Here is a 26176-nt window from a genome sequence, read left to right on the forward strand (position 1 = left end):
CCTTTGTATTCCTGATTGATTTATTTTTAAGAGAACTGCTAAGGGAAGAAGCTTTATAATTGATGTTAATTTATAAATTTCTTCAGGACAGATGGATGGCAGCTCTAATCATGGTTCCCACAGCTAGGACCACGCTGCGGGGGATACCCAGAACCGAGTGTCCTCTGAGCTGCCTCTGAACTGGGATGGGTGTGTGTTGCTGGGACAGGCACAGGAGATGCAGGATGGTAGGTGTGTCGAAGCCCCTGAAGGAAGACCAGGTTGAACAGGGCTTAGAGGAACCTGATCTCATGGAAGGTGTACCTTGCCCTTGGCAAGGGGTTGGAATGAGATGGACTTTAAGGTTCCTTCCAAACCCAACCAGTCTGTGAATCTGTGAAAGAACAACCCTTTTCCTTAGCTACCTCCTGAAACGGGATCCCAAGCTCTGCAAGTGGCAACTCAGCTACTGCCAGGCATTTAGGAAGGTGTCCTGGTGTGGGTGAAGCCAACAAGTGACGCTCCTGTTGGCCTGACTCATCCCATCACCCTCCCATCCATGAGCTGGCTGCTGCAGCCACAGTGCTGGAACGTCACCCGTGATGGACGCAGTGCAATCAGTGTGAAGGTCAGGTTGGCTCCCAGCAAGGCCAAAGGCCAAAACTTTTCTGGGTGTAATTGGAAAGAGGGATCAGGCCCTTAGCTGGCAGAGTGGGAAGTCCTGTGGTAATGGAGCTTCACCTAATAGAATTCACGTGGAGTTATTTGGGAGAGTTTTTGAGAGTTTTTAAAAATATAATGAGTACAAAGCATTTCAGTCACTACCTTTGGATAGATGGCACATAATCCATTTACACAAGACCTCTGGGATGTCCATAACTCTGCTCCCAGCAGTAAACAGTTTGCAATCAGTATTTACCACTGGAAATTCTCTATTTTTTGACCTTTTGTTTCTTAAATTCTGCTTCCCCTCTTGATAAGACCTGCCAAATGAGCCACTTCGCCTTGCCACTTTTGAAACAGACCAACTCCCTGCAGTTTGCTTAGGTTTTTTTTTTAAAGAAGCGATTTTAATGGCTGAAACCAACATCACTTTGATGCTTGCTCTTGATCCATGAAAACAAGTTTGTAATTCAGAAGAAAAACCACACAAACATTTAACAAGCTACTCTGGAAGAGAACTTGCTCCCATCTTCCCACTCCTGCTCTCTTAGACCAAAGGAGCTGCAGATTAGACCTATCCACAAAAGAACTATAAAGAGTCAACCACCTCAGTGGCCACACTAATTGTGTGTGTACACAGGCACAGTGTAACTGTGATTGCCAAAACACTTGCCATTATCTAACTCAGGATCATGTGCTTATCTATTAATTAATGTAAATTGCTTCTTTATCAGAAACTTCAGCTATTCAGACATATTCTGTGTCTTTCAATACAAAATTACCAGTTCCATGGAAAAACTTTAGGTTATTTCTTTTTAGACACTGAAGTTTCCACCCACACATGATCATGGGTTGATTGCAGCCATATCTGTGGTATTTCTGACCCATGTTTAGGGTGGCACTGGGGAAGCTCAGAAAGAAAGCCAGGCTGCTTCAGCTCCCTAAGCTGTAAAAAGCAGGTTTAAGCAATTCCTTCAGCTTGGCTATAAGATGAAAAATAGCCCATTTCCATAGAGGAAAACTCTTAAGTTACGATGTATCTCCTGGGCAGGACAGTATCTGGCAGCTGTTGGTGGCACCGCGCTGGTGCAAAATGCAATGTCAGCTCTGCTGGCACTTTACCTTTGGGCTCCAGGCCGTTGGAGTTGAAATGCATCCTCTTCTGGCACTCAGTGCAACTCATCAGGAACCTGGTCACAGCCTCTCTCGGGAGGAAAGCGTAGGTCTCTGCAATCTGGGGAAACAACAGAGAGCTGTATGTCCTGGGAGAGAGAGAATGGGGTGAAGAGTGCAGAGACCACAGGCACAACTCTTAGCCACACAGTGTCCCCTCCAGCCCTAAATCCTTCCTTCCAGGGCAGCTGTTGGTGGGGGAATACTTTGGGAGGGTAACTGGTGTGCCAGTGAGGCACCAAGACACAAATGAACAGAGCTTTGGTATGCCTGAGTACCCATTACCTTCCCTGAAACTCCTTCCTGTTCCTCCTTGGAGTCTGAGAAGAGCAAAGCCATGAACGTGTAAGAATCAAATGTGAAAGTAAGGCCTCGTCAGCTCTGTTTGCATTGTTAATTACCATCACACCAGTAACCTGAAGAATCCATTAATCTTTTGTAAGGGCAGGTCACTTTTTCCCACAATGACAATCAATTACTGTTAATAATACTTTGCACTTCTGTGACATATTTTATCTAGGGAATTGAAAACATTTTTCCAAACAGTAATGAATTAAGTCTCCTGAACCTTTGTGGGATATGTATTTTACAGATGAGGAAAAGCTAAGGATAAATATTTAAAACTTGGATGCTTGAAGTTAAATACAAGATCCAGACCTAAGCACCTACAGAAGATGTCTGGCAATATCAGAGTCCTGTAACAGCAATTAATTCCTGACAGCAGTAATTTTATGGTATTTCTAGAGATCAAGACTAGATTATTTGGAGAAGGAATGAATCAATTTTAATGTAGACTTCTTTAAGCCCATAAAAGACCATCAAGTCTTGGAGTCTGACCTGGATAGCACAAGTCACGAAACTTCACCCAGGTTCTCCTGGAGCCCAGTGGTCTGTGGTTTGCCTAAAACATCATCCAGGAAGACATCTGGTCTTAATTGGAAGACATTAAAAGGTGGAGAGTCCACCTCTTACTTTGGGCTGGTTCCTATGGTTAATCACCCATCCTGTTTGGTCTAAGTGACTTGTCCAAGCACGGCAGTTCCCAAACCAGGGGCCGTGACCCCCACAGGGGTCACAGCACTTACAAGTGGGGTCATAAAGCAGACAGAAATTCAATTGTTTGTGCCAGTCCTCGGGGCTGCGAGCCCGGCAGAAGTGGGGCTCAGCACGGGAAGTGGGGCTGCAATCAGACACGTCGTGGGTGAGGGCTGGCCCAGGATGTCCTGATGCCCCTCCTCTGGCCGGTGAGCATCATCCTCCTACCTTACGTAGTTAACAAATAATACCTACATTCTAAAAGTCCACATTAAATACAAAAATACCTAAAACCCATGCATTTTTCTACCCTGAGGGAGTGCTGTCCTAGCAGCAGAGCAGCGGGGCAGGAGCAGAGGCTTTGCTGGGTCGTGGTTAAGGCAGCGCCGTGCCCGGCTCTGCGGTGGGAGGGAGCCGCATCCATCTCCACTGCGCGGCAGCAGAGCCCGGGCTTTCACACGCGCAGAATGCCAGATGGGTGGAAAGTTCAGGCGGGGACCTTGTCCCAGCGCTCAAATGGAGGCTGCAGTGCCTGGTCCTCATGGGATTCTCCTCCTATTTAGCTGCAGCCCCAGCGAGCTTTGTTGTGGCCGAGCGGATGCCAGCTCAGTCTTCACCTCTGTGTGGCATTTATCGATGCACGAGCACAAGGGATTCCCGCAGAAACGCTGAAATGAGGAGCCTGGAAATTGCTGGTGGCAGCCGTGATGTGGTGTTGCAGGGAGGGAACTGTCCCCACGTGCTGCCCGCCGGGCTCAGCCATGTCCCTGCCTCTTTTGCTCCAGCAAGCCCACAGTCTCCGCTGCAAATGTTCAGCTAATTTTAGTGATACAGTTGTTATTTCTCAGCTGATTTGATGCTCTGCAGAGCAGACAGCTTCCTTGATGAGTTATCTCCCATCCAAACTCCCTTTCTGATTGCCTCCCTTCGGAGGTCATGGACAAGGGCAAACTCTCCAGTGTCTCTAATCAGAAGCGGTGGGGAAAGGGAGCAGGGAGAAGGAAGCAGAGGATCCTGGAGCCTCCCAACTGGCCACCCAGCAGCGTCCCTTTGTGCACCCGTGCCAGGCGTGGCGTGTGCTCTGCACCGTTTCACCTTCCAGCTCGGGCTACAAAGGCGCTCTGGGGAGCAAGGGCAGGAGCGAGGGCAGGAGCGAGGCTGGGCAGCCCAGCCAGCAGCGTCCTGCCAGGTCAGGAGGGGATACACGCTGCTAATGTGATGATCTCAGCTCAAGAGGGAGATGAGGGGTGGAGCGTGAAGCTCTCTGACTGCTGTGAGCAGGCCTGGGAAAACAGACGGATCCAGCCTGCTCCCCTGGGGCTGTGCAGGGCACAGATTAGTCCTCCAGAGAGATGAATTGAAGGAATTAGGGAAGGGTCGGAGTGGTCTGCTGGGGAAATGAGCAGAAAGTTTTTGAATTGTGGTTATGCTGGAGGGACTGGCCCCCCCCGGACCACAGAAAGGTCACTTGCCCCCAGCCAGGGAGGGTCAGTGTGTGCCCCAGCCCCCAGCCCCATGCTGTGCTGCAGGGGCAGTACTCAGGGCAGGGAGTGATGCCATGAGCTCTGTGTGCAGAGCCCTGTTCCCTGGGGACTCCCACCACATGTGGGAGGCTGCAGGGCACTGGGCTGCCTCACCAGCACTGCCAGCACCACAGCATGGATGGAGCACGGACATAGGCAGGCAGGACAGACTCCAACCCTCTGCTGACTCTGGCAGCACTCTGAGCTGTGCAGAACCACAGGCATCATCACGGAGAGGAGGGCAGCCTGCAAGGACCTCTCTGAGACATTGTATACACCAGAGAGATGAGCTGCCAGCAAGCCACTCCCGTCTCTAAGCGACCTGGTCCTTAGGGCTGTGGGATTCAAGGGAGTAGCTTGGTTTTGGACAGTAAATTCAGCTCTTCCTGTAAAAGGAGAGCCTAAATGTTTGCATTGAAGGGCTGTGCAGAGTCAGGAGAAACAACAAGCTCCCTGGAGAAGCACACTTCAAGCTAAATTATTCCTGACCTAACTAGAGTGGTGTTTCAGGATGGATAGAGCTGGTTCTTGGCACCCATAGAACCAAGACAAGACTTAGCTTGGTGCCTGCCTCCATTTTGTAACTGAGGAAACCCAGGATGGGCTGGAGGGGAGGGAAGGCCATGGCCATGCCCCAGTCCCCCTTTCTGGCTGCTCCTGACCTTCAAGGCCCACATGAGACATTTCCCTCTGGCTGAGGGAGACAGGGAGGCAGATGACCTAGAGCATGCAAGGGACTGAATAAACATTCCCTCGTCCATCACTAATACTGAGGATTTCTCTTCCTGTTGCCTTCAGACATGCACAGTGTCTTTGTATGATTCCCTTGCTCTCTCCTCTCCCAGCAGCCGCGCTGTGCTGCCGCTGCAGCCCGGATTCCTGTCCCCGAGCACAGCTGCTGCTCTGCCTTTAAACCCCTCCTTCCTCACGCCTCCCCGCACAGGCACACTGGGCTCTGCCTCGCCTCTGCCTCCCGCCAGTGGCTCTGCTTCTACCTGCCCTGTCATCCCCGTTCCCGAGGGACTCTCCCTCCCGCAGCCCCTCCGCTCCGGTGCCCGCCCTGCCCAGGGCACGGGGGGACTCTCACCGCTCGGTAGGTTTTCTTCTGCCCGGCATGTTTGGGTGCTTTGCCCGGCTCCGACGAGCTTTCCACATGCATCGAGTAGATGATGTCAAAGAAATCTTCCACCACAGCCACGCGTTTCAGAGAGATGCCCTCGGGCTCCGACAGTCCATCTGCCCCCTACAACAGTGCAGGCAAGTTGAGTTAGTGTCAGCGATGGGTGACAGGGGTGACGAGATCGGCCCGGGGCTAATGCGGTTGGAGGGGGCAGAGTGGCAGTGCTCCCGCCTCGGGCTGCCTTGGGCACGGGGGATGTGGGGGATAAATTAAACATCGCTTCAGGGAGGATCCTGCTGTAGCCAGGGCAGTGGCGGCTGCTGCTGTTGTGCTGCTAAAGCTGGCAGTGAAATTGGGCCAGGAATAAAAACAAGGGAAGAGTCCAGAGTGGAGTGACAACTGATCAAGAAATTCAATTTCCGTAATGTGGGATGGTTTTGCTAGGCGGGGAACAGGCAGGGGAAGCTCTTTGGACCTGCACATGGTGCTAAACCGTCCTGGGAAGCCCTGAGATGTGAGGTACCCTCGCTGGCTGCTGTCCCCGTGGACATGGATCAGCCAGCAGGACAAGGTTTCACTGTGATGCCAGGATACAGCCCCTAAAGGAAGGAGCCAGCATCCCCTCCTTCCCTGCACTGACCTTTCCAAGGCTCCCTCCCTCTCACAGACGCAGAGCAGCTGAGCGCTGGCAGCAGCAGCACAGCTCTTTGTGTGTTCGGATGTGCTGGAGAGCAGGAGGCAGTAATTCTGCCACACGACAGTGGTGACAGACTGATGGGAGTGGGAAGTGTGGGGAGCAGTGCTCCTCCGAGCTGACTGGCACCAACGGTGTCAGCTCACACTGGCAGGGTATGCCGTGGGAAGGGGAGGCAGCCTCTGGGACCCGGCAGCTGCTATCAGCACTCGGCACAAAGCACCAGAGCAGGAAGGGCTAGTGGGAGGTGGTCAGTGGCTACTGTAATGGCAGAGGGGACTGAGAAAGAACCAGGTTGTGGGAGGTCACTTAGCTTGCTCCTTGAAAATATGTCATTTTTGCATAGACAAAAAAGATAATTAAAATGATTATATATTTATATATATATATATATGTATGTATATATATTACATCCCTTTAAGGGCTGCTTTCCAAAAGGAATGCATGGATGTTGTCCAGTGGGTACCCACCAGGCTGCTAAGCAGCAACCTGCACATCTAAATGACCTGCAAACTATCTTTTTCACGTCCATTCACACATCCCTGAGGGCAGGCAGAGGCTGGCAGGGAGCTGTGGGCAGGGTCTGTGGGCAGGGTCTGGCTGGGGTCTGCATGCAAAGGGAACACCCAGTCTCCTAACCTGCGTTTGCGTTGTCCTTGGTTGGGCTCTGTGTATCTTACACAGTCTATAGATTGAATAAATGCTGTTCTTTAAGCCACCAGTGAAGAGCCTCTCAAAAATCAATCATTTAGTGGGCCCACCTTCTGCTAAAGCCACCCAACATCTCAGAGGAGCAGTCATTTAATGTACAGCGCTGCCTATTAGAGTTGGCTCCTCAGCCCAATTTCAGAACAGAGACTGCCTGTCCTGGGCACAGGCTGCAGCGGGACAGCCGCTGAGCTCACCCGGGACAAGGGCACGAGGATTTTCCAACACAAACCACCTCTGCCCTCCCCGGAGAGCCCCAAGCCGGGTCTGAAGGTGGCTGTAACAAAGAGAATATTGAGAGCGAACACAAGGGGCAGGGTGGCAGGGCTGCGTGGTGGGGGTCGGGAAACTTCGCCCCAGGGAGTGTCTTTGAGGAATATAGATCTAATTTCTTCTGTCACCGTTCAGAGAGTTTCAGTTTAATCGAGGGCATGGGTATTCCCCTGCCAAGGAGGAGCGGGCATTAGGAGGCTTCCTACTGACCAATAATCCTCAGAGCAGGGTTGAAATGAGGATAATTACAGAAACAGGACAAAGGAAAATGCAGCGGGGGAAAAGCACAGTCAGATCTAACAAGCAGAACCCTCAAAATTAAGGCTGTAACCAACCCTGTATGCAAATCACTGTTTCCAACCAGCTAATATCCTCCTCCCCGCACGGCCAGCAGGTCCCTGTTTCCTCCCCGGTTTCAGAAGGAATGCAGTGAAGGTAACCTCAGGGTCTGGGCATTGCTACAGCCTCCCTGCACAGTCGGCAGCGCTCTCCTCTCCACCCCGGCTGGATGCCGGATGCCGAAGCTGCCTCCTCAGCATCCCACTCCCTGCAGCGATCCTCCCCTGACTCCTTGCGTCTCTCCATCCCCTCCTCAGCCTTGTGACTGCTCTCCCCGTGATGATTATTTAGCTTTGGGAAGCAGGTGAGATGCAAGCAGTATCAAAGCCACTGGGTATAAGCAGCTGTATCAAGTCAGTGCCTCCAGGATTAGGGAGGTTTATATCTGGCAATATACCCAAATGTTGACCTAGGATTTAAGAGGACACGTGTGCTGTAGAGTACCTCTCCGAGGGGCCCACGCCCCTCGGGTTCCTCCTTCCACACCCAGCATTGCTCACCAGTATTCAAGGCATGAGTCAGAGCCCATAATATCTCAGAAAGGCTTAAAACCCCTCAGGTTTAAATAGCAATAAAAATTCAGCTGGGAAGCAGAATGGGAAGAAGGGATGCTTTTACCCTGTCCTGGTCTTGGGTGTTAGAAGTCACCTGCCTCCACAAGGAGTAAAAATTTCAGAAGCAAAGCTCAGCCCTAACAGAGGTGCTTGGAAGTGGGTGGCATATCAGGTGCTGAGGAGTCCCTCTGCCACCTTCCAGCCATCCTCCTTTTCCCTACATTTGCCTAGCACCGGTCTGTCTCTCCCCCTTCCCAGTCACTCCTCCCCTGTCTCTGTGTACTGTGCCCCACAGCTCTCACCCCCCCTTCCCTCTCATCCTCCCCACCTTCCCAGAGCAGTGAGCACTCTCTCCTCTCAGCTCCTCTCCTCCATCAGGTCTTATTCTTCCCCAGTGTCCTTTGTCTTCCCCACCTCCTCTAGTTCCACATCTCTGAGCAGCCCCCGGGACCCTCTGCCCTAGGACCACTCTCCTGGGCCCCGCTGCCCCTGCACCTCCTCCGTCCCTGCTCCATCCCTCCGACCCCGGCCACCTCCAGCAGCGGCGAATCAGTGCGGGGAGGCGGCTCTGCGGGCCGAGGTCCCCTCCCGTGCCCGGCCCCGAGCGGCGACAGCCATTTCAGGCAGCGCTGTCCCGGGTGCGGCACGGGCCGTGCGGCGCCTCCCGGGGCCGGGGACCGGCCATGGCGCTGGCAGCGCCGAGCCCCGGCACCTTTGTTCTCGGCAGCCGCCCCGGGCACGCTCGGCCCCCGCCCGGCCCGGGACGGGGGCGGTGCGGCGGGAGGGGACGGGCAGCGCCCGGGCAGCCCCGAGCGGCGGCGCGGGGTGACATCTGCCGCGGCGGGGAGGGAGGCAGGGCCGGGCGAGCCCCCCCGCCCGGGCCGGGCTGGGGCCCGCCGGCAGGTAGCGGGTAACCACGGCAACCGGCGGTAATCCGCTCCCCCGGGCCCGCCGCCGCCGCCCCGCGCCCGCTGCCCCCCGCGCCCGCCGCGCCCCGCCCGGCGCGGACCGGCCCGGGGCAGGCACCGGCGGCGGCGGGGCCCGCTGTGGCCGGTCCCGCACCACGCCGAGCCTGGGACGGGCGGGCAGGGGCAGAGTCCGGGGCGGGTTCCTACCGCCCCCAGGCACCGCCATCCCGCCGGAGCTCTGCGCACCTCTGGAGCCCCACTGCAGCCCTGCCGCGCTCCCACAGCCCCGCCACACCCCCGCACGGACCTGCCCTGGCTCCTGCAGCCCTGTCAGGCTCCCGCATGGACCTGGCATGTTCCCACATGGACCTGCTGTGGCTTCCACACGGACCTGCCACGGCTCCCTCAAGGACCTGCCATGGCTCCCATAGCCCTCCCATGCTCCTAGGTCTATGCCGTGCTCCCAAACGGACCTGCCTTGTTCCCACATGGACCTGCTGTGGCTCCCACACAGACCTGCCGTGGCTCCCACAGTCCTGTCATGGCTCCCATAGCTCTGCCATGCTCCCACACAGACCTGCCATGTTCCCACATGGACCTGCCATGCTCCCACACAGCCCTGCCATCGATCCTACACAGCCCAGTCCTGCCTTGGAGCCTGGCAGCAGCACCCATACATCTCTGTGACCAGCCTCCTCCACCCACCCAACTCCCTCTGCTCCCAGCAACCTGCTGTGTCTCCACCAGCCCCTGTGGCCACTCCTCAGCAGCCTAGCCTGGGTGTGAAAACTGCCATAATGGGAGATTTTCACAGCCAAACTGCAGCACGGATGAGCTAGCCCTGTTTTCTGTGGGGCAGCAGATCTATGGCCAACAGCTGCCACCTGATCCAGTCCGTGCTGCCCGCAGTGACCTCTACCCCAAGCCCCGGCGAGCTGCCACCACCCCAGCGAAACCAGACTCCCAACCCAGGCAGCTCCAGGGAGGCCAAGGGATGACAGCAGGCTTCACACACACGACTTCTCAACCCTGCAAGCCCTTCCCCAGCTTGGACTTGGGTTTGTGAGAATCTGGGAGCATTTAACCTGAGCTCTCCAAAGCCTGCATGCTCCCAGCTCCTCAGCTCTTCAGACTGACTGGGGTAGACACTGCCAGAGGAACTGGAAACTGCCCGTTCTGGGCTCAGCAGCATGGAGTGTCTTGGCTGTGCCCTTGCACTGGCTGGCAGGGCAATATCTGCCTTCTCCAGTGGGACTGGCAGTTCTCCTGGGGCCCAGGAAGCTACCCTGCTTCACGGCTCTGCAGGGAAGCATCTCTTTTCCAAGGAGGTTATGCTGGAGGGCCATCAGACTGGGACTGCTGGAGCAGGAGTGGGATGGGAGGGAGTGCTGACTGCTTCCCCATCTGCTGTGCTCAACGGCAGATAAAACACTGCCCTGGCCCTCGCGCGAGGGGCTGATACCAGCCGAATTCAGCTTCCTGTGAGTCAAAAGCCGCTTCCTGCCAGCAGAGCCCTGCCTGATAATGGCTGTGTTCTGCTGTCTGCCCGGGAGCAGACCCCCTGCTCTCGCCTCTCCTTGCACTTCCCACATGAAAGCGTTCCCTTCTGTATCTCCCAACCACAGCATCTCCCCGCCCCAGCACAGAGTCGCACGTTAAACTAATTTCCTGCTGCTGGCTGGAAGGGCCACAGTCACCCTTGTTCCTGGGACAGCCGAGCTGGATGTTTGGGGCCAGCCGTATCGAGCTGTCCCTCAAGGTCACCTCCCTTGTACACAGAGACAGGCCACGTTGCTTGCTCTGCCTGTGCTCCAGCTGCTGCTGACTGTGGGACACAGCCACTGTCCCCAGCCAGGTCAGGATCAGACTTCTCCTGTCCCACGCTGGACTTCCCCTGTGGCATGGCCATGGGTTCCCCAGCCCACACCAGCAGCAGTGCCATTCCTGTGGCACTCACCCATCCCTCGCCCTTTCTTCCAGCCCTGGGTGGTTCCTTCTGCTGCACAAAGGAGGATCCCTTTTTTTGAGATGAGCAAAAGTGGGGTTTTATCTGAGCTCTTTGCTGCTCTTTCCTCTTTGAAGTGCCTTTCTAATTTTCTACAAGTTGTATTTTGTTCTAAGGGAATTTTTTGTCTTCTGACAAAAATACTCAGCTGGACCAGGGAGTGGATGTGCACAGGATGAAGCAGTCAGGACCTACTGGGATCAGAAACTGACATACAGGATGAGATGTAATCCTGCCATGATGCCAGAGACTTCCCATCAAGTGCCCCAGAGATCACAGAAACATGGAATGCCTTGGATTAGAAGGGACATTGGAAAACCATCTAGTTCCAATCCCTCTGCCATGAGCAGGGACACCTTCCTCTAGACCAGATTTCTCCAAGCCCCATCCAACCTGGCCTTGAACATTTCCAGGGATGGGGCAGCCACAGCTTTTCTGGGCAGCCTGTGCAAGTATCTCACCACCCTCACAGGGAAGAATTTCCTCTGAACACCATGATTCCTCAAATCCATCCCCCTGGGCAGCCCATGGCCCCCCAGTGTCCACCTGCACCAGCACCGTGGCCACCACCAGCCCACAGCCCACCTCTGCAACTAATCCTCCTGCACAGGCTTCAGCACCAAAACAGACGTTTTATTTCAATATGGACTCTTACAACTTTTGATCAAGAAACTGTTCTTGGTACTTCTCATCTCTGGGAAGTCAGCCCTTGATTGGCTTCTATATTTAGACTTCTCCAGGGCTTTAGGAAGTTCACTCCTCATGGTATTTAGGTGTAGGATGAAAGCAGCTTTTGCGGGGGATATGTTAAACCACAGCAGGCTCCCTCTGCTAATGCTGTGAGGAGAAAGAGGAGCTAGATTCCTCGAACTTCCCTCTTCCTCTTGCCCCTCATGCCACGGGCACAGTGCATGCCTTAGAAATAGGCACCAGGGAGACACTGGGCTGAAAAGAGTATCGGCTGTATTGCTCATAATAAAAGAACCCACAAGAAGATGATGGGAAATGCTCTGACTGACAGATTTTGCTCTTTTTTTTCTCCTGGAAATATTTTGCTAGGAAATTTTTCTGATCATTTCTGGTTGAAAAATGGGAGAAAAGCAGTTGCTAAAATGCTGATGGTGCTTCCCTGTGCTGAGCATTTTGTGTTGTGTCTTGGTGCACCAAGCAAACACAAAGCCTCATCCTGCACTTAGAGCTCCAGCTCCACTCACTGCAGTGAAAACAGCCCCAGCCCTCTTGAGCAGCTGAGCATCCCTCTGGCCCAAGAGGGCTCATTTCTCACAGGGAAACTGAGGCACAAGAAGAAACAATTTTCCCAAGACTCTCTGCTGACTCAGGCCGAGACTGGGGGCATTCACATTGTTTCTCTACCCAGAACTGTACACAATACTTTTTTCTTTTTTTTCCCCCAAAGTAAATACTTCCTCATGAGGGGAGCTGGGTGCTTTATTTTTAGCTGGCAAACACAGCTGAGGTGTGTGTCTTTCACAGGGCACAGGCGTCTCTTCAGAGCGAGCCGCTCTTTCAGCTGCCGCAGCCGAGCCATGGGGATGGGTCCAGGCCTTTGCTCTGACCTCGGCTTATTCCTCTCCTGGCTCCCAGGCCTGGGAATGAAAACAGAGTAGTGGCCTGGGAGGGGCGAGCCTGGAAATGGCAGCCCTGCCTCCAGCTGTGGAGAGGGCCCAGGTGCAGGGTGCCAAGGGGAGGTTGGTGTGCTCGGGGTCTGGTGGGCGGCTGGGTATGGGGCTGCCATCCATCCCAGGGGTGCCATCCATCCCAGGGCTGCCTGAAGGACAGAGAAGCCCAGCAGGAAGAGATTCTTGCTCAGATGCCTGCTTAGAGGCTCTTTGGATGCCTGCTCTGCCCGGCAGGCAGAGGACATTTTGCACGGCGCAAGAGAGCAGAGCTGCCTCCCTGCCAGCACCAGGCTGTGTGCCGGCGGGGAAGCCGCAGGAGCAGCTGGATCTGGCAGGCAGAGACAAGCACAGTGCTCCCCCATAAATGTGACCCTGCACCTGCTGGATGGGAGCGAGGGGGAGCTGGCTCTTTCAGGGATAACCAAATACTGGGTGCCATGGGGCAGCCCGAGCTGCTGTTGGAGCACTGTTTCACTTGGGTTGGGTGAGAAAGGTTCCCGCAGCCTCGTGAGTGGAGCACCTGACTGACCTTCCTGGGAAATTACTCCCTGGGGCTGTGGACTTCCCACTCCCTGTCAGCTGGTGAGCATCACCCTCCTCTCTGAGGTACGCGGGACCTGTGTGGGACAAGTGCCACGCTGTGGGTGCACACGGGGAAGAGATCACGAGCATTATTATCTGGGGATTATTATAACGTTGCAGTATTTCTTACTATTTTGAAATAGGCAGGGTTTGCACAGAGGAACTGTGGCTGCTCCATCGCTGCAAGTGCTCAAGGTCAGGTTGGACAGGGCTTGGAGCAACCTGGTCCAATGGAAGGTGTCCCTGCCCATGGCAGGAGGTAAGAACAAGATGATCTTTAAGGTCCATTCCCACCCAAACCCTTCTAGGATTCTATGATTCTTAAATGTGAGTTTAGTGGTTTTTTAAAAATACATCTGCAAAGGTGGGCAGTGATTTCTTAACGTTATTTGGATCTTGGTTTAGGTGATTTGGGGGAGAATGCTATCAGAATGGGGAAAAGAAAGGGGGGGAAATGGTAGTAAACTGCACTTACAATCAGGAGAGTTTTTGTATTCCGTAGCACCCTGAAAAAAAAATGCAACTACGAATCTAAAGAATACTGACACTATGTAGCTGTAACACAAACTCAGAACATGTCTAGAGGTGGCTCTTCCTTGAAGTAACTTATCACTGTGAGTGATCTCCCCAGCACCAAGCACTAATCTAATAAAAATCACAACCAAAGCAGAATCCTTTGAGGCAGAGGGGGGCTAAGGTACTGTTACAAGTGACAAGATGACCTGTCACAGCAAGGTGACCCCTCTATGCCTAGGAATAGACCCAGCAGTGTCAGGGCAGCCAGGTGACATCATCACACCTACAGTGAGATTGTGGTGATGTCAAAATGAAACTGAGGAGGAGGAGATACAGAGCAGCAGCAGTTCAGCTCGTCAGTGGTAAGAAAAATTATGTAAAATCAGTTACAAATGATGCTACAGTGAATCAAGGTCAGGCAGGGCTGAGAGGCTGAGCCCTGGATGTGTGGCATCCCGGTGCCAGCTCCCTGTGCCCTGGCAGTTCCCAGTATGTGGGCCACTGTCGGAGACTCCCACAAGAACAGCGTGATGTGCCTCTAGGGAAATGCTGACAGCTCAGCGGATGTTGGAGGGGGATAAAAGGCCTGCACGCCCTCCCCTTCCAAACCAGCCTCCTCTCCAGGTCAGGGCATGGCAGGGATTGAGCTGCACCACACCACAGTGGCTTCAGCACGGCCCAGACCTGATGCCAGAGCCTGGAAACACCGACTGCCACAGCCAAGCACCACCACGTCTGCTTCCCATGAGCCCATGCTGGGTGCAAGAAATAGGGACATTATGGAACCATAAGGGTCATGCTGGACTCCATCGTGCCCTTTCCCTGCATGGGAACCCAGGAAAACATTTGTCCACTGCTGTCAGTGAGAGCAGGCACTTGTATTTATCCTGGGCTCACTCGTATTTATCCTGGGCTCTGGCTCTCAAGGCTGGAGGGTCCTATACAGGGAGTCAGGGGAGGGGCCACAGGGGACAGACAAAGATGCAACTCTGTTTATTCTCCCCCTGCATTCAAGTAAACCCCCTCTGTATTCTGATTCGTGTCCATCATAACCACTCTAGGTGAACCCCAACCCTTCAAAAGCCAAACTCAGACTTGTAGATAAGCTCAGGAATGATTCCTCACTAACCCAGGATGACCAAATGGAATTTTTTTGAGCTCTTAACTGAGACTACATGTTGGGGGAGCAGAAGTCAAGTATGGTCTTACACACTCTGTCATGGTGATCCATCCACAGAGATCCCTCTCCCAGGCATGACACTTCATCCCATCACAGCTGGTCTCAGTGCCACATCACTGCAGGCTGGACACATGGGGCATATGGAGTGGCCTCACATCTGGCTCTCCCTTGTCTTTTGTGAGTCTGTGTCTCCAAACAGGGACGCTTTTGGGAGCAGAGAAAAGGGGGGGCAAAGCAAGCGCGGCAGGGAAGGCAGACAGCTAATACAACCTGCCCTCTGTGTGAGGAATAAATTGGCAGCTGACAGGTTATAATCTGTGCAAGCAGGATCTTCACAGGAGAGGTGAAGGCTCCATTGGGGGCCAATTGGATGGTTAATTAGGAGGACAAAGCAGAGGATTCGTGAAAATGTTTATGAAACAGTGCTTGGCAAGAGAGCCCCTGAGAAACGCACACCAGAGAGGAGCTGCTTTGGGCTGGGAGAGGAAACACGAGGGTGAAACAGCAGAACGAGCACTGAGAGGGAAAACAGCCATGCAAATGTCTGTGAGAGGACGGGGATTCCCAGGTGCCCTGCGGAGGAGTTCAGGGGAGGACCCGAGGACACCTAATTTTTCTAGAAATACACGGGCTGTGTCCTCCCTCTCCCTCCTCCCTGTGCCGTCCCCACCCTGGTGCGGAGGGGAGCAGGCTCGGAGTGCCGGCAGACACCGCTGCCGCAGCCAATTGGCGCCCGCTGGCCGGGCAGAGAAGGGCACGAGGAAAGCAATTAAACCGGAGCTTTGATTGGGCTCACAGATGACTGCTTGTGCTAGAAATGCCTGAGCTTCTTTAAGCGCCTCGGCGGTGGCTGGAGCCGGCCTGATCCCCCATCCCCTCCTCGGCGCGTCGCTGCTGCGGCAGCGGGAGCGTGACTGATGCTCTCTGTCCCACACACGGCTCCGAGAGCTCAGAGGTAGGAACCAGTTGCTAAGAGACAGGACTGTACTTTCCAGCCCACATCCAGACCTTTGTCACCAGCTCAAGGGCTTTCTGCCGGATCCAAACGCCCGGCGCAGGTGAGCGGGAGCAGGCAGGCCTCCTCCCGGCTCTGGGAGCCACAAAAGCGTTCAACCTGAGGATGGAAATGACAAACCCTAAAGCATCCCCAAGGGACCAGCTTCCCTGGACTGCCCACTTGTCCCAGTGCTGTGAGACTGCAAACTGGAACATCCTGCAGCACCTGGGAACCAGTGTGCGCAGTACCTGCAGACACCCAGAAGGTTTTGGATGTCACCACAGCATGGATGAGTGGATGACTTTGTATTTGCTTTGAGATCCCTCCTTCAAATGCAAGCCAAGAGAGGAGTCTCAAACTTTGGTCTCCTTTTTTGGTGGGGAGTTCCTGGTGAGTTTGGATTCTTAGCCCAAAGACTCCCATAAAAGCAACCCACTACCAACTGGAAAGCCTGAACTTGAGCCACAGAGACTGAGTGACCCCATCTTTTCCAGAGCACTCCCTCCCTCTTGGTGAGGAGCAAATCCATCAGAGCCTTTGCCCGTCTGTTGGAAGGGAAATACATCCTCTGGGGCTGCCAAGCCAAAGCAGAGCAAGGACAGAGAGAAACCACTCACACAGCATTGTCTTCCTGGCTGTCACTCCGTGAAGGGCCCTGCACCGTGCCAGGAAGACGCATCCAGCCTCCACTTCCAGAGGCTGCTGCCTTAACCTCAGACATGGACACTGTTACCCAAACCTCTGCTCTGCTCTCTGCTCTCACACACAGCACAGATTGTCTGCAGTTATTTCTCCTCAAATAAATTGCTATTTTTTGGCACCAGCCATAAATGTGGAAGTCAGTAGCTTTCCAACAAAGACAATGATTTTTGGCCAACAGGTACCTGCCCTTGCTACAATCAGCTAATTAAACCAGACACTGAAGCTCAGGGGTGGCTCTGGCCCATTCTCAATGTGATTCTTTAGAGGTGGGCACAGCTGATACGAGATCAGGGAAAGCTAATTAATAATTTGCACTAAAGAAAGAGATATTAATATGCATCCCTCTGTCATGGCAGTGCCAGAACATCCATGCTGGGCAGGCCAGGTAGATGGACACTCCACCAATGCTCCTCCACACCCCTGGGCTTTCCCTGCCATTTGCTTGTCCACAGTGTAAATTCACAGACTGCTCATATCAAACCTAACATCATGATAAAACTAAAACCGACAAGTTGTATCAGAAGGAGATTATTGCTGAGAATGGTCCTGAGAAAGTTCCCACTGAAAGGACTGTGGCTGCCACTCTGGGCTCCGCTGCAGACTTTAGTCAGTGACTGAATTCCCCCTTCTGCCCGTGGTCAGAGCAAGCCCCTCTGAGCAATGACCCACGAGTAGAGCTGAGAACAGCCATGTACTGTGCTTGCAGCCAGTCCTCTCTGCTCCTCATTAACTGGGCTCTGAGTGCTTGGACCCTCTTCCTATGCAAAGGTGTGTGGGAACAACTGCCCCTTGTCAGACTTGAGGTACTTTCCATTTCAGCCTCATTCACCAAGGCCTGGCAGAGCTGTGCTTTGGTTGCTTGCTTTTGGGCCTTTTTCAGAGTGACACCCTTTGAGAATTACAAATATGGAAACAATTGTAGGTGAAAGAGATAACTTTCAGATAAATGTTATCTGAAAAACGGTTCTCCTCTCGGATCAGCAATGCCATGCCTGTTTCTGGAATCATGTAGCATGTGCAGTGTAGATGGCAGAGAGTTATTTTTTCAGAAACTGTTTGGTCAGACATGTATTGGGAACTGGAACCTTTGCTGATGGAGCTGGTGACTGAAGCCAGCACCCATGGATAATGGTGGCTGGGATGGTGGGATCTCTGGGGTTGGGACATGGTACTAACAACCACAGTGGGACTGCCTTTAATCAGGCTTGTAGGCCTGGCAGAAATAAAGCAAGGGCTGAATGAGATGCTGGTTTCCCCCTTATCCTTAGAAGTAGCTTCAGCAGGCTGTCCTGAAAGAGCAGGAGTGAGCAGGGAGTGGGCTTTGCTGCCAGATCTCCTACTCCCAGCAGTGAGGAACTTCACTCTGCCAGTCTGAGTAACTGCAGATAATCAGAGCTCTTTAAATTCACCTTGCAAAGCCTTTAGCTACTGCCTGGTGAGCCTACGCCAGCTCTTGGGCCCAGGGGATTGGGTGTCACTGCTCTCTCCCTGACTCCTACCACAAGGAGATTCAGATAAAAAATCAGTATCTGATGTTGTGCAAACTTTGTGCTAAATCTGGCGAGGATGCTAAGGTGGGAGATTTTCTTTAGATGGGGTTGAATGGGACCATGCACCCAGGCCAGAATTGTTCCAGTGACCTCAGGGCACATTTAAATGTAAACCTGCCATCGGTTCCACTCCTTGGAAAAGCTGGTGCTGCCCCATGTGCTCAGGGTGGGATCTCTCCACAGGTGAAAGCTCTGCATGCTCAGAGTAAGGCTGGTGCAATGGGAGTAATAGACAATTTCTCAGATAATACCCTCAGGCCCATCTGCCTTGTCTAAGGCTCTTCTGAATGGTCTTGATTTATTTTTTTTTATCACTTGAAGTCCCCAGAAAGTCTGAGTGGTTATTCACGCCGTGAAAACCTTCTGTTGACTGATGTTCTTAGAGGTTATAGATGTGCAGCTTTTTGGGACACTGAATATGGGCATTGAAGGGTACTTGTATCAGGAAAAATGTAGCCTCTATTAGCTGTTGGAGCAGCATCTTTCTGACATGCCCGGCTCCTCAGCCCCGGCATTCTGCCACTGTGCTGTGCTGTCCCACGGCCTGGCACCGCAGCTTTCACAGCACAACACTCCCTGTCTCTGGAGCTAAAACAAATTTAAGGATAGGCTGTGCTGTGAGATTTATCCGCTGTCCCATGGGATAGTTTTCCTGCTGTCCACGAAAGCCTCCATCCATCTTGCATTTTGGACTGGCCAATTATATTTCCAGGGCTTCCCCCCACCCCATCATCGCTCCTCAGGTGAGTTTCACCAGGCACAATCGTGAAATAATTTTGAACATCTGGTTGCAGGGGAGCCGGCACAGGTGAGCTGTACCTGTACAACAGCAGCCAAGCCACTCGAGCACTGCCCTCATCCTGTTATCCTGTTAGCGATGCCTACAGAGCCCCAGAGCCTCATGTCAGTGCTGCGGGGGACGGGGAGAGAGCAGCAAAGCAGAATCAAACGTGGGCAGTGCTGCAGAGCCTGCCTGGTCCCCACGGCTCCGCACAGCCCCCGAAGGGCCGGGCTGACGCCAGGCTTTCCCCTGCTCATCCCGCAGCCCCCCAGCCTGCACCACGGCCTGCCAGCACGAATCTGTCCTGGCCGCCACGCCGGAGTTGTGACAAGCTCCCACCACACACGGCCAAGTACAGCATCGATTTAGAGAGCAGCTAACGCCCGAGCCCAAGTCTGAGGAGAGCCCTCCCCTGCACACCCGCTGCTCCGGCCACAGCCATCTGCTCTGCCGGTTGTCACCCAGCGCTGTCCATTTTCCTGCACTGTGGCTCCATCTCGCCCCACGCCCCACGTTTGTCTGGGAAAGACCGTCTAAATGATGCTAAATGCTTAGGACAAGAGGGACATAAGAGTATAATGAACTGCATCTTAGCACCTTGTCACGGACAAATTCTCCCACAGTTCTTAGCAAAGCTGTGGAGAAGGATGAGTGCTGCCCATCCAGTGCCAGTATTCAGTCCAGCCTATGGATAACGAGGGGGTTCACACCTTAGAGTGTGTCAGTCACAGGAAAGAAGGGCAGACCTGAACACTTTGGGCTGTATCCATTGTCTGTGCTGCACCAGCACACAAAGATACCCTCCTTGTCCTCTTCAGTACAGCCTAAATGTATTTTTTTCCAACACCCTGATCTAAAGGATGCACAGTCCAGACCGTGTGTGAATAGGGCTGTCAGGCAACAATGTCCTACACTACTAAACTGCCTATGTTTTTCTGCGTAGGGCTTTTTTAATTGTATGTGTTAAATGTCCAGCATCTTTGGGACGTTCATCTGGGAAAAAGAAATGTGAACAGTCTCTGTGCCAGACATCCGTCCACACTGCTGTTCCTATTCCCAGTGCATTCTTTGAGAAGACCACCATCTGCTCTGACCACCACCTAAGGCAGATGCCCCCTTCTCAGTGCACAGTCCCCGCTCTCAAGCCACCCAAATCTGATTAGGCCTGTTCTGATGAGAGGCCTGGAGGAGGGCAAGGGAAAGTTACTCAGGAGAGAAAATAATAACCACATGTTAATTAATTTTTCACTACAGATGCGCAGAAAATACATGAACCAGCTCAGGGTGCATAAGCCAAAAGGAACAGCTCTACAGGCTTGCTGGGGGGGGGGGGGGGGCGCGGGGGGGTGATTATTTTGGGGGGTTGGGATTATCATTATTATTATTATTTTCCGGAGGAGGAGTGGCCCCAGCCCTGTCAGGGAAAGGAAATCTTATCCCCACTGCTGCCCTCTACGCGCTCTTTACCACCTCTTTTCCAGCTTTCCCTCCGGGTCCCTCAGATTTCCTGTGGCATCCTGCAGTGAGAGCAGAGCGGGACGCACCCCCCGCCACCCCCTCACTGCACCCAGGGTGGGGGCTCCGCCTGTCCCTGCAGCAGGGGACATCCCCAGAACGGTGCTCTCCCGGCAGATGTGCTCGGGGAAGGGCGAGCGGACAGGGCGAGCGGACAGGACGAGCGGGATCAGATTGCTGAGGAGCACAGCCAGGGGAAAGCAACCAAAACACCGCTCCAGAAGTATTTGGGGAAAGCAGCTGAACAGACATTAAACCAGAATTCAGGCGTTACTGTCCAGCAAAAGCCTCGTATCAGCTTCGTAAATTATTTGACTGTGTGCCTGAGAGCAAGGAAATACACCCCAAATCCAGCCCAAACCACCAAGGATGCGGAGAGCACTGAATTACGAGGAGCTGAAGAAAATCCCTGACAAGTTATCTCTAAATTTGAGAGCCACTTCAGGCAAAACCAAACTCCCAGCTGCACCCATCTGAAACGGTCCATGGGATTCCTGGGGGAGAGTGGCACAGTGGGGCCGCGACCAAAGGAGCAGGAGGCAACAACTTCTATAAATCCCACTCTGGAAGGTTTTGGGGACTGTGATGACTGGTCTCCCCTTGCAGTGGCTCTGCAAAGTGCTCCCAGTCCTAGCATCTGGCAGGCATCTAGGCACTGGGAAATAAGCTGTATTGCCCCTTGGAAAATTCGGTTGTCCCCTAGGATATATCTGCCTGTGTTTGCTGGTTTAGGGGAGCCTGGGTGTAACGCCTGTCTGTAGCCTGCAGGGACTCTGCCAGGGAAGATGCGGGGGCCTAGGCAAGCTCCTCGCTGAAACTTCATCTGTGCAGAGGCCCTTTGGGAATATGCGGGCTTGTGCCGGCCTGGTTGAGCCGCTGACCCTCGGGACTCCCTCCCGGACAAAGGGGAGGGGGTGTCTATCGAGCAGCGGGGTCGAGGGAGTCTGGCTCGGCCTCTCTGGGGTACCATGACTCTGCAGCATTTGGAAGATCTGGGATAGAGTCGCTGACTGGATGGAGAGGACCCGGGAGGGAGTGCTGGATCTTTGGAAGGGGGTACAGCTCCTAATCCGCCCTCCTCAGGGGCTCCTGGCACAGGGGGAGTGATAGAGGAGGGCTGCTAAGAGGTCTTAAAAAAAAAAAAAATCGCAAAGAATTTTTTTGGGGCATGGCATGGGGGAGGGGGGGCGAGAGGGGAGAAAGAAAGGAGCCTCTGAGCACCACGAAGGGAGAGGGAGAAATAATGACCCTTCCCCCTCCCCCCAATAATCAGGCGGACCAGATGGGAGGTAAATAGTGCGTTTAGAAGCATTTGCCACAGATGGGCTGCCCTCAATGGAAGCATCCTCCAGCCACATCAATGCTGGAGTCTGTGTGCACAGAAAACACTGCACCCTTCAGAGCAGCGGCAGCAGCAGCAGCAGCGGGAGAGGCGGGGAGGGATGGGGAAAAAAATCCCTGCCAGAGCCCTCCGGTGCCCGCGGTCCCGGCGGGGCGGAGAGGGGCGCGGGGGATGGCGGGGGGCGCGGGGCCGGGGCCGGGGCCGCCCCGCCGGGCGCTCCCTGCGCGGGGCCGGGGCCGCCAAAGTTGCGCGTTTCCCCCCGCGCCGGGGAGCGGGACACGCTCGGGACGGGAACAATGGGGCGGCGGGGCAGCCCCGGGCGGCGGCGGGAGGAGGGAGGGAGGCGGCGGCCGGTGCCCCGCTCCCCGGCCCGGCCGGGCGCCGAACAATGAGGCTCCAGCGGGGGAGTTCCCGGGACAGCGGCCCGCGAGCGGGCGCGGGGGGGCTGCCCTAATCCGGGCTCTGCCGCTGCCCGCACCCCCCGGGGCACCGGCTGCGGCGGCCGCGCCGGGCGGGCAGCGCCGCGGGACGCCGGGGCCGGGCTCAGCGCGGCGGCCGGGCTCGCCCCGCTCCGCTCGGCAAGACTCGCCCCGCTCCGCTCCGCTCCGCTCGGCGCGGCGGCGGGGCGGGCAGGGCGCGGCGGCGGCGCGGGGGGGCGGGGGTGCCGGCGCCCCCTCCCCGCCGCCCGCTGCCCTTGACTGCAGCCCTGTCCCCGGCCGTGGGGCGGATGGGAAATGCCGGGCGAACGTGATCGGACAGGGCGGGGGGGGGGGGGGCGGCGGGGCCCGCACCGGGCGGCGGCGCGGCCCCCCCGCGGGGGCAGGTGCACGGCGGCGGGCGCGGGGCACCGCCGCCCCCCCCACCTCCCCCGCGCCGCCAGCGCCCGGGGAAGGCGGCAGCACCGGATGGGACGGGGACGGGGATGGGGATCGGGGGGGCGGCGGAAGGTGCGAGGCTCCGGGCGGGCGCCTCTCCCCATCCGCATCCCGGGCGGGTCGGGGCGGCGGGGGCGCGGCGGCTGCCCCGGGAACGGCGGGGGCTGCGGGAGCGGCCGGGCCCCGCGTCGCGCCCCGCATGGGGCATGCGCGCTCCCGGCGGCCGGCGGGGCTGGGCCGCCCGGTGCTGACGGGACAGGGCCGGCGCGGCGGTGGAGGGGACCGGGGCCCCGGGGGTGCCCGCCCCCACCCCGGGCAATTCCCCCCCCCCCCTCCCCGCCCGCACCCCCGGGGAGGACAAACAGACACGGACAGGCAGGCAGACAGACAGACACAGAGCCCCCGGGGCACGGAGCGCACTAACCGTTCCCGTTTTCACCGGCACATATACCACCACTTGACCCATCTTCGTCGCCTCCCTGGTGCCGTTTCCCAGGCGGAAGCCCTTGGACCGGACCCAGAACTGGAACTTGCCTTTCTCCCCCCCGCCGGAGCCGCCGCCGGAGCCGGTTCCCCCCTGCAGCACCTCGGCGATGCGCTGGTACTTGCTCCGGGTCACCGTCTTGGTTTTGGCCGAGTCCCCGTAGGTGCGCAGGCACCAGTCCCGGAACTGCCGCCCCAGCTCGCTGTCCCCGGGGCGGCTCCCCCGCAGCAGTAACGGCGGCTTCGGCATCGCCCGACCGGCGGCGGCGGCGGTAACGGCGGCGGTAGCAGCAGCAGCGGCGGCGCCCGGCCCCGCGCCCTGTCCCGGAGCGGGCGGAGGGGCAGCGGCGCTCCCGGGACGGGCTGCGGGGGCGACGGGCGGGATGGAGCGGGGAGCAAGAGGCGCAGGAGGGGTGGCGGCTGCTGTAACGGGGAGGGGGGGGGAGCACCGGGGCTCGGACAGCGACCGGAGGGAGGCACCGGCGGCGCCAGCAGCAGCAGCAGCCGCTCCTGTCACAGGATCACAGGCGGCTCCGGCTCGTCCCCCTCCCTCCCTCCCTCCGCCCGCCCGCCCGCCCGCCCGTCCCTGCCTCCTCCGCCCCCCTCCGGCCGCCTCCTCCTCTCAGCGGGATCCCACCTGTTAGAGCGGCCTCGCCGCCACCGACGGGTCGTCCCCCCCCACTTCAACCCCCGGCCCCGGGGCAGCTGCTCCCCCCGCCCCGGCTCCGGTGGGATGCGCTCCCCTGGCTGGGCCGCCTCTTCCCCCCCCGCTTCCCCGCTCCCCGGCCATACGGCACCGTACGGCCGAGGAGCGGGATAGCGGAACGGGGGGGCGAGCGGCCGGGGGGGGGTAGGGGGTGTCGGTGGGCGCGGGTCCCGGTGCCGGTCCCAGACAAAGGGCCGGCGGGGCGCGGGCGCACGTGTGCGGCGGGACGGGCCGGCGGGGGCGGAGGCGGGCACCTGCCGAGCCGCCGCAGAGCCGGGGAGGAGCCGCGGGGGCAGCGGGAGCGGCGGTGGGAAGGTGAAGAGGGGGGGTCCGCCACCCGCCGCGCGGACCGGGATCGCCCCGCAGCGCCCTCGGTTGACCGGAGCGGCTGCGGCTTGTCCCGCCGGACCGAGAGAGCCTCACCCCGCCCCAAGCCCGGCCCCGGGGCAGCCGCGGTCCTGCCGGCCCCTGGAGCGGGAGACAAAGGCCGGACCCCGGCCCCGATGCCTCGCTCCGCTCCCCCGCCCTCCGCATCCGCTTCGCGCCCCGCAGCCGCGGCTGTCCCGCGGCGGGACCGAGCGCCGCCACTGCGGGGCGAGCGGGGGGGTCGGGACACGGTCCCGCTGCTCCGGCCCCGAGGGGGCGGAGGCGAGGGCGGCCACAGCGGGCCCCGGGGCGGGTGAGATGGGGCGGCCCGTCCCGGCCGGCGGCTGCGGCTCGGGCTCTGCCCGGCGCTCACACGCATGTGCCGAGATGCTGGCGGTGCCACACGTGTGCTCGCGGTCTGTCCATCGGTGTCACATGTGTGCTCCGTGCCCACCCGGCAGTGCCACGCGTGTGCTCCTGGTCTGCCCATCAATGCCACACATATGCTCCCGGTCTGTTCATTGGTCCCACGCGTGTGCTGCTTGTCCATCAGTGCCATACGTGTGCTCCTGGTCTGTCCATCAGTGCCACATGCATGTTCCATGCCCACTCAGCAATGTCGCATGTGTGTTCCTCTTCTGTCTGTTGGTGTCATATGTGTTGCCTGTCTGTCCATCAATGCCACATATGTGCTCCTGGTCTGTCCATTAGTGCCACATGTCTGCTTCATGCTCACCCAACAGTGCCACATTTCTGCTTCTGGTCTGTCTGTTGATGCCACCACATGTTCCTTGTCTGCCCATCACTGCCACGCGTGTGATCCCAGTCTGTTCTTGAGTGCCACATGTGTGCTCCATCTGTCCATCTGTCCCATACCTGTGCTCCCTGTCCATCAGTGACCTGCATGCTCCCAGTCTGTCCATCACTGCCATACATGTCTTTTCTGTCTGTCCACCCATGCCATATGTGTGGTTCCAGTCTACCCACTGGTGCCACCTATGTGATCCAAGCCCACGTGGCAGTGCCATTCATTTGCTCCTGCTCTCTCCACCAGTGCCACATGTGCTCCATGCCCACCCAACAGTGCCACACACTTGCTCCATCCCAAGTCAGGGGCAGAGCAGTGGACCATACGAGGACTGCCTGCATTGCCAGCAGTAGTATGGCTGTCATGAGGATGTAGAAGCAGAAGCCAGGAGATTGTTGGAACCTGGAAGAGGAATTTGATGTGTCAGGAAGTTCTCTGAGGCCAGTGCTGGAGGTGCTGGGCGTGGCATCAGAACAGCCAGGGCACAGCCAGCAGCAGTGCCACGTGCTAAGGCTGGAGACAAGGGAGGGTGATGGCACTTGATGGCTGAAAGGCAGTTTTCTTCACTGTCCTTTGCCCTGTGCCAGTCACTTGGTAGCCATCCAAAAGATCTTGAGGTGAGAATGGAGTGCTGCAGGAGCTGAGCCATGGGCTAGCCATTCCAGAGGGGGTATGGTGAAACCAGGGGATGTCCGTGACACTGGAGCATTGGCTTTGCTTACTGTAATGTGCCATGGTAGATCGTGTTGACTGTCCCTATCCCACTGAATATGTGGACAACTCTCAAAAAATCCTCAGTGTCACCATCCAGTTTGCTCTGGGCCCAACATGATGCCATTGGAGAGGGACTTGGGCAGCTCAGAGGGTCTTCCCTAACATGGATTTTTACCCCCCAGGCACGTTGTGCCGGATGCCTACAGGAACTCGCTGGTGCGCTGAGTGCTTCTGATGACCACTACAAACAGGATGGACATCCTCTCAAGCCTCAGCCAGCCAGGGAAGCATGGCTTTTTCCAGGGATGGCTGTGAGGAGCAGTGAGTGGATGGAAATGGAAGAAAAGATGAGGATGATCTGCAGAATTTCTGTTCAATGGGCAACTTTCTCACAATGAATTTGTGGATAAAGTCAAGCTCAGCTCTCAGCCTGCCCCAGCCCCTG

The 26176-nt window shown here is 56.5% G+C and overlaps 1 protein-coding gene across 1 annotated transcript in view; it reads right to left on the reverse strand.

Annotated features, from left to right (window-relative positions):
- NOL4L (nucleolar protein 4 like) overlaps positions 1-23387 on the reverse strand; it is a 63259-nt gene extending 39872 nt beyond the window's left edge. The window contains exons 1-3 of the mRNA XM_066199185.1: positions 23079-23387; positions 5461-5616; positions 1765-1876 (exon numbers count right to left, since the gene is read on the reverse strand). Of these exons, the coding sequence (XP_066055282.1) occupies positions 1765-1876; positions 5461-5616; positions 23079-23387 (577 nt within the window). The remainder of the gene's footprint in view (positions 1-1764; positions 1877-5460; positions 5617-23078) is intronic.
- Between the last annotated feature and the right edge of the window lie 2789 nt (positions 23388-26176).

Source organism: Chamaea fasciata, unplaced genomic scaffold (assembly GCF_029207755.1).
Source record: "Chamaea fasciata isolate MVZ Bird 193981 ecotype frontalis unplaced genomic scaffold, bChaFas1.0.hap1 SCAF_17, whole genome shotgun sequence".
NCBI classification, from domain to species: Eukaryota; Metazoa; Chordata; class Aves; order Passeriformes; family Sylviidae; genus Chamaea; species Chamaea fasciata.